The following is an 8,804-nucleotide window of genomic DNA, read 5'->3' on the forward strand; positions in this document are numbered from 1 at the left end:
GATATTATGCAGTTTAACGTACTAACTTCTCAACTTGTCATAAGCTTTTACCCCCTTTCTAATTCTATGAAAGTAGTGATGATTTTCAGCTTTTCTCAGTTCTTCCTTTTGTAATGCTTGTGATGATTTCTGAATTGCTTCCGAATCAGTAGCCAGAAATCTGTCATTGATATTGACATGCACCCTACAAAGCCATCCACCTACCGGAGACTTCATGATTAAACCATTTGTGCACTTGCCTTTCATTCCAACCGTGTCCCGGTCTTTGGAGGTCACCTGACGATTAGATTGGGCTAGAGGAGCTCAGGGCTCCAAATGCTTTCTCATCATTTGCACGCATGATCTTTGGGAACCAAGCCTTTTCCCTAAATGCCAGTCTTGACGAAAATGTTTTCTCTTTTTTCCAGTGATGCAGAAGACCACAAGCCTTTAAAAAAAGGCAGTCGAACACCTTCAGACAGGACTGTGAAAAAGGAAGATAGCGATGACAGCCTAGTTGACTATGGAGAGGGGGTGAATGGCCAGTTCAATGAGGACGGCTCCTTTATTGGACAGTACAGTGGTAAGAAAGAGAAAGAACCAGCCGAAGGAAACGAAAGCTCAGAGGCACCGTCTCCCGTCAACGCCATGAATTCCTTTGTTTAATCTGTGAGCTCTTTGCCAATATCCCACTTTTCTCAAATGTTTATCTTAAGTATTTGTCGGTCCGCCTTCTCATACTTTGAACATTGAGGCAGAAAGTCTGTGTTCTGCTGTGTGTTCATATGATGAGAACCATCAAAGCAAGAACCTAACTCAGTCAAATGATATCTTAATGGGAACTGCAGTGCAAAGTGCATACTTTTTCATTCAACATAGGTTATCTTGATTTCCTGAGAACTGATAAAAAATAACACAGTGTCATCAACAGATCATGTTCTTCCCTCTTCGGGATACAGTTCACTAGGATGCATGAAAAATGCTACACCTTTAAAGAATATACCTGTGTATGTTATTCAAACATGGGTTGGTACTTTGTTTATACTCTCCTCCGCTGAACCCCTAAATATGAATTCCGTTTTCATTGTCAAGAGTGTTACTGTAGTATTCTCTAGAACTTCAGTGTCTTTGTGGACATTGTCGTGAAATTGGTGACTCTATGTCTAGCTGTCATTAGTCTTTTGGGGAGACTGTTAGGCACAGTGTGTACAGTCTCTACTTGCTAAATGCGTTAATTATGACAGGTGCATTTGCTCATGCTTATGAGACGCTCTTACCTGCTCTTTGATCCTGTTACTCCACAGACTTCTTAATCGTCCAGGTATTACAGCGGCACAGTGTTCTACCTTTTACATCCTCTCTCCTTTCAGTGCTTTTTAGGCATAAACAATGCGTATTGCAATGCATCTTGGCATTTGTGGCAGACCGAGAGAATACCAAACAGATCACTCCAATTCAGTGTCAAAAATTATTCCAGAAAGCACAGGGCAAGACACATGCAGTGCCTTCAGACGATAAGCATTCCACAACGTATCGCCTTCTGTATCGTTCGGTACAGTCGACTCGGAGTCCTAGATTACTATCATTGTCTAAAAGTAACTTTGAAAAAGCATAGTTCATGAAAACTGCAACGCTGAAAAAAAAAAAAGGAACTGTGAAAATAAAATTAGGAAGATAGTTTATTTTAAGGGACATGATTTCCCCCATAGGTATAAAAAGAAAAGCTTTATCACCAACTGGAGCAAGTGATGATTTTGTGGTCTTTTATGGGTCCTATTAATACAAGTCACATTCAGTAAGAAAGATGTCAACTTGGTAGGTAGAAAATTTTTAAAAAAACAAGTTATTCCAAAACTAACAGGATACAACAGCACACCAACAGGAATATATTTTCCTCTAAGTCTCTATGTATGTGGCAGCTTTTGAAACTCTGCAGCATTAAACAATGTGTATCAAATTGCATGGATGCCTTGCAGAATCTAAGAAGTCTGACAAGTGCTAACAAGGCCAACAATCAAAGGGATTACATCTCCAGTTTCAAAAAGAAGCATATATATTCTATCATATTCATAAATAATATCTATCAAATGGTTTCCTTCCAAATATGAAAATCTATAACAACCTATGGTTGAAGGAATGCTCAGTTTCATTTGCCAATAAATTGGTTTCTCATAACTTGCATCAAGTTTAATTTTAAGTAAAGCTTTTTATATGTAGATATTTTGTTGAATCTGTAAATACACTTAAAGTGTAGATGCTATATGCTTATAGGTGTTACGTACAAATAAACAGGCCAACGATGTTTATGTTGTACTGTATAAGATGTTAGCTAATTAATACAGTGCATGGGATTGGAAAGCATTTAATGAAATGCCTTTTGGGTTTTTATTTTCCCTTTTTGCTGTGAAACTGAAAGAGTGAACTATTTTCCACATTGACAGCAGGTTTCTAGAAGAAATCTTCAGAGCTTTGCCTAAGCACAGTTTGAAGTAATCCCAGGTAAAGATGGCCCTACCTAGTTTCATATCTCCAATATGCACTTTTCACAGATCAACCTTTCTAGTGGAAATCCAGAAAGACAAAACAGGCTGCCTTGGCATCCGAGAGCACAAAGATAAGTTACTTAAAATTTGCCAGTGTGTGCGGGGACAAGAAAAGTACAGTGTTTCCTCTTCCATAATGGTAGATGCTAAATTTGTGCATGAAGGGGTCATTTCTGTACTTGTGCAACAGAGTTTGTATTAAAAATTAAATGTGGTTTTAAAAGTCCCTCTCTCTTTTGTAATATATCATGTTCCTAGTGGAGTGTGAATGTCCAAGTAATGGTATATGTAACGGTATAGGCAGATGTGACTGGATTTCCGTCAAAAGAGTGATTATTAGGGCTTCCCTGGTGGTGCAGTGGTTGGGAGTCCGCCTGCCGATGCAGGGGACGCGGGTTCGTGCCCCGGTCCGGGAGGATCCCACATGCCGCGGAGCGGCTGGGCCCGTGAGCCATGGCTTGTGCTCCGCAACAGGAGAGGCCACAACAGTGAGAGGCCCGCGTACCGCAAAGAAAAAAAAAAGTGACTATTAAACAGTCATGATCTCTTTGTGATTTTTAACTTCTTCAAACCTAGATTTCCTAATGTTTTATTTTATTTTATTTTTCTATTGGCCATGCTGCGCGGCTTGCGGAATCTTAGTTCCTCGACCAGGGATCGGGATCTTAGTTCCCCGACCAGGGATCGAACCTGGGCCCCTGGCAGTGGAAGTGCAGAGTCCTAACCACTGGACAGCCAGGGAAGTCCCTCCTAATGTTTTAAAATAGCGCAAATTTTGCTTTTTGCTTTTAAAAGGCAGAGGAAATTAAATGCAAAACTGGACGCAATATAAAAGAGAGCTAATAAAAGAAGGGCATATCAAACATTGTAATGCAAAGGCGAAGTAGATATTACCAGCCTTTAGAGAAGCAGTCTGAGAAGTCAGGTAATGCTTCCTTTCCTGAAGCCTGACCTCTGCAGGCCTGTTTGCTGGTGCCTTTGGTCACCCTCTCTTCTGCCCTCCTGGACCTCCACTGTCCCCGGCCACGGCAACTGGATTCCTTAACCTCTCCTGCTTGATGACACAGTTTGGGCGTTGACGAGTATCACTCTCAGGTGTGTCATCCACCCGCTTCTCAACAGCCCAATTCTTCACGTGTCTCACACCTGTCCAGCTCTGCAAACAGCCAAGACCTGGCTTGTTCCTCTGTTCCTCCACCTGCCCTTGGTCCCCTGGTCCCAGCTTTCCATCCACAAGACCTTCCGCTGGCACAGAGCTCCCTCTCGCTATACAGTTACTTGGATAACAACATGATATATACATCAACGTAAGATGCTAATAGACCCTATGTAGACCTTGTTATTAGTCTTTTTACCGTGGAGAGCATTCACTTCTGACAGCAAGTCAGGGTCTCCAGTCTACACCGCGGGCCAGATTCACAATCTACATCCTCAGGCCACGTCATCAGTCACAGCTCTGTTTAGCAAGGGGGCTGGCCAGTTGTAAACCCTGACTACAAAAAGCATTGGTCTGTGGATGCCTTCTTGTTCAGATGATTTATAGTGGCCCTGGTTTCCTTTTTCTTTTTCGTAAATTTCAAATTTTATTGTGGACCTATGATGTGAAAATTCTCCCAAAAAATGTAATTGATATTTCTGTATTTTAAAGCATAATGATTAATTTTACTTTCATAATTTAAGTAATTTTAGCAAACTCTTATCATTCAGTTCCTTAAGATCTGTATTTATACAGTTGACTTTGCAGGGTGACGAAGAAATTAGACAATTGATATAACCCAGTGTAACCTCGTTTACTTTTAGTGTCTGATAAAATAATTGGAAGTAGCTCGTGGAGGCAAAGGAAAGAAATGCAGAGAACTGAGAAGTTTCACCTGAACTGAGCAAATCTCTCCTGCTCATGAGATTTTTCTACAAATTACCACCAGAGGGCTCCCGTACTTTATTCAATGCAAAAGAAACTGCAGGAAAACGAAGCCTCTGGAGAAACAAGGCCGACCACCTTTGATAGTCAGACTGGGTCTGATCATGCAGAAAATGATTGCCTGCTGTAACCCGGGAAAATGCAGTTAGCAGCTTCCTCTGACGAGTTCACGACCTCCAGAGAGTACGTCTGTGTCACCTCGAGCCTTGTTAATCTCCTCCCTCATATTGATTGTGGCTGGGTGGCTGACAGCCCATCAGCAGGGACAGAAGGACGAGTAGTGGGCCTCCTGGCTCCCCCTAGATACCCCCTCGCCTGCCAGGTGGTGGGGCTGAAGGAGGGGCCGGTCCCGAAAGTGGTCCCCCGTTTCTCCCGATCGTGCCATCTTGTCTGCCACCAGTGGTTGATGTCCTGTGGTTGGTTAGCACAAGAAGCACAGTTTAAGCACAGACAGCTTTTCTTTTTCACTTTAGAAAAAGCAGCAGAGGGAAGGAATACTCGCAGAGGATTTATATTAAAGAAACAAACAAGCAAACAGTTCCCAGGTTGAGGTAGAAAGAGACCAGCGTTTACCTTCCAGATCTGCCATCAACCAGTTGTGGAACAAGTGAGCCCCCATCTCCCACCTCTCCAGGCCTCCGTTTCTTCAACTTTGAAATGACAGAAAGCAGATGACTTCTAACATCCCTTTCTGCTTAAATCCTGTGATTCTCAGTCATCGCCGTCGCCAAACAAAAAAAAACGTTTGAACACCTACGACTACCAGGCATTTTGCCGAGTGGGGAGGGTACAGATGAGCAAAACCAGATGTGGTTCCTGCTCTCACGGTGCCTGGAGTCTGGTGTGAGAAGACAGACATTAATCAGATAACCACCTGAATGACTGTGTAATTAATTCCACCAAGATAAGCGCTGCAAGGGGAAGGAACGCCGGTCCATGAGAGCAAGTGATGTTCAGAGCGGTGGGAGGCTTCCCTGAGGAGCTGGGAGCTCGGCGACAGTAGGACCCAGGGGAGATGTCAGGACAAAGCGGCTGCCCAGCAGAGGCCTGTGTGCCCAGAGCAGATGCAGGGGCCAGAGATCCTGGGCACCAAAGGATAGGTTTTTGTATTTATTCAAGGGGCAGTGGAAAGAGGGGAGTAATTGAAGGAGTTGAAGTAAAGCGTTACATGACCAGATATGTTTGGGGAGGAGGCGGAATTCATAGGATTTAGTGCACACAATGGGCTGGAAAAGATCCAGAGGGGTTGATAAAAGCCACTGGGAAGCTTCACAGTAGTTTAGATAAGAAATGATAGAGGTTGGATCCAGATCGTATCACTGGAGATGGAGCGAAGCGGGTGGATTCTAAAGATATTTAGGAAGGAAATTGACGGGAATGATAGGTCAGATAAGGGAGGTCGAGGGAAAGGGAGAGATCAAAGATGGCACTTAGATTTCTGAGTTGTCTAACCTGACGTGAGGGTTACTTAGCTGGGAACATGAAGAGAGAACCAGATCTGGGGTAAGTTATGAGTTCAGGTTAATAAATGAAGCAGTTTGAAAAGCGTCCGAGACATCCAAGTGGAAGTCACTAGTAGCAATTGGATATATGGGCTTGGTGCTCAAAAGAAACTTCTAAGGTGATGGATAGTGATTGAAGCCAAGAGGCACAGGATGAGATTGCCTAGGGAGAAAATATAGACAAGAGGACTGGGGATTACCTCCTATTAAGAAACTCCCTTAGGGAGTGGATAGGAAGAGGCAGATGGACCTCTAAAGGAGACCAGTAAACAGGAGGCGGAGAAGCTGGGAAGAAATAAGGAGAGTGCGTTGTCTTGGAAGCCAGTGAGCGAGACCACTTCAAGAGCAGGGAGTGGTTTACAGTGTCACTTGTTGCCGAAAAGTCAAGCAAAATGAGGATCAGAAGATGTTTGGATTTGAAGATACAGAGGTCATCTGAGACCTTAGGAAAAGCCGTTGGGTGGAGTGTAGTGACAGACTGAAGACAGCTGAGGAGTGAGTACAAGGTGAGCAAGTGGAGACAGTGAGATTTGCCATCACCCACGTGGACAACCCATCCAGCCCCGGGCTCGCTCCTTCGCGTCTGTGCCTCCATAATGATAAAATCTAAGCCTCCCGCTCTCTGCCCACAACCTCCCCTCCAACCCACTGTCCCCTTAAGCTTATTCCTTTTCTTTTTGTCCCCCTCCCCTCCCCTGTCTCGCCCCTCCCCCTTGCCTCTCCCCACTGGGAACCACTACTTTGTGAGTCTTTCTTTATATTTAAGTAAGTTGGTTGTATTTTTTTCTCCATCCCTTTTCCAGCATGGATTTTATGGTCCATTATTTTTGAAACACTCCTGCTTTACCCCAAAGCCCTTTGCCCTGTGGAGGTATCGTGTCCCTAAGGATCCATCTACTGTCTGCTTTCTCCCGCCTGCCCCTAGGAGCTGAGAAATAGAATAGAGGTCGGTGTCATTATAAAATCATAAAATTTGCAAATGGTTCTACTCTCCGCACGGCCCTGCTTCTTTTTCTCAGGTGAACTTATATTCTCACGCTCAGCAATGGCTCTTTCAAACCTTCTCTACTCTCCTCAGACATTCAGCCCTAACCCCTCTCCCCACGCAGCCTCACAACACATCACTCTACAAAATGACCTTATATCACAATTCACTACAGAAAGAAAAGAAAATAGAGATGGGAATTCCCTCATCTTCCTGCTAGCAAACCACAATGCCTGCTGCAATACGCCTCCCGTTAAAATAGGGGATCAGTCCTACCTGCATCTGGGAACTTCTCCTTTGTGGATTCTTACCTATCTTATCCCTTCTTCTGCTCAACTGGACTGTCTATTGACATTTAAACACCAAGTCTCTCCCTTCGAAAACTAACAGACAGTCAAAACCTGATTCCCCTCCCCATTCACTCCCTTCCATTATCATTTTCTCTCCTCCACTTCATGGTCAAAAAGGTTGAAAAAGTTGAACTAGTCCCAGGAAAAGTAAATGATGATCATCACAAAAGCCACTAGTTGCCAGGCAGTGTATTCTTTTTCTTTCTGTAGCCATCAAATCTCTCCAGTCTCATTCGGTGTGTCCTAGAGACACTGTCTTGCTTCAGCTGTAACTCTTTAGCAATTATCTCAGTGAATGACTCAGCAAACTTTTTAATCAACAAACTTTGTGCATGTGTGTATGCATGTGCACGCAGACTCAGCCTGCATATTGGACTCACCTGGGAGCTTTAAACGTCCTATGCCTGCCCACCAACCCCCATCGTGTCTCTGTTCTAATTGTCTGAGAGCTAGCTTGGCATCAGGGTTTTTCAAAGCTCCCCAGTTGATTCTAATGTGCAGCCAAGACTGAAACCAGCGTGGAGAAACAACACGTTTCCACACACTTGTGTGTGCACTTAAAACGTTTAATGAACAGCGTTTTGAATATATTTCTTCATACAGGTTGATCTCAAATTCTCCTGTATTCCTCCCATGAAAAACAACAATATATGTAGGGAAAATGGTCCCCGCATTGTCGGTGGGATTATAAAGTGGTTCAGCCACTTTGAAAAAGTTTGGCCATTTCTTAAAATGTTACATATAAATTTACCTTACGACCCAGAAATTCCACTCCTGGTATATACGGAAAAGAAATGAAAAAATCGTCCATGCAGAGACTTGTATGCAACAGTTCACAGCATTCATCATAATAGCCAAAGAATAACCCCAACGTCCGTGAACTGATGAATGCATAAACACAATGTGGTCTATCTGTGCAATTAAGCAATAAATCCATACAATTCAATGGAATACTGTTTGGTAATTTTTTTAAGTACTAATACCTGCAACAACATAGAGGACCCTCCGTAACATTATGCTAAATTAAGAAGCCAGACACAAAAGACTTCATACTATGTGATTCCATTTACTGAAATGTCCAAAAAAGCTAAACTACAAAGAAAGAAAGTAGATTAATGTTTGTCTGGGAATGGGAACGGGGATTGCTGTAAATTGGCAGGAGGGATTTTACTGGAGTGATGGAAATGTTCTAAAACTGGATCAGTGTTGATGATGTCACAGTTTGATAAACTTACTAAAAAGTATTGAATTGTATATACTTAAAACAAGTGAATTTGTGGTAAGTTATACCTCAATAAAGCTGTTAAGATAAAGCATCCCTAGGCTTACGTGTATCTGAGAGTGATCGGGTCTGTGTATAAATGAGGCTTGTGGCGAGTACAGTACCCCCTTACAGGTCACTTCCCCTCCCTGTCCTCCTGTTTTTTTCTAGGAGACCCCACAAGATCAGTGGTTCTCAAAGTGTGGTCTCTGGAACAGCAGCGTCAGCACTACTGGATAGAAATGCAGATTCTTGACCCACCC

At 43.2% G+C, this 8,804-nt stretch overlaps 1 protein-coding gene across 5 annotated transcripts in view; it reads left to right on the plus strand.

The window, feature by feature from the left end:
- Window positions 1–8,590, plus strand: part of NRCAM (neuronal cell adhesion molecule) — a 323,257-nt gene extending 314,667 nt beyond the window's left edge. For all 5 annotated transcript variants that reach the window (XM_073809554.1, XM_073809556.1, XM_019940696.3 and 2 more), the window contains one exon: window positions 408–8,590. In XM_073809554.1, the coding sequence (XP_073665655.1) occupies window positions 408–645 (238 nt within the window). In that variant the 3' untranslated portion in view covers window positions 646–8,590. The remainder of the gene's footprint in view (window positions 1–407) is intronic.
- Window positions 8,591–8,804: the final 214 nt, after the last annotated feature.

The sequence above is a fragment of the Tursiops truncatus genome, chromosome 9 (assembly GCF_011762595.2).
Source record: "Tursiops truncatus isolate mTurTru1 chromosome 9, mTurTru1.mat.Y, whole genome shotgun sequence".
NCBI classification, from domain to species: Eukaryota; Metazoa; Chordata; class Mammalia; order Artiodactyla; family Delphinidae; genus Tursiops; species Tursiops truncatus.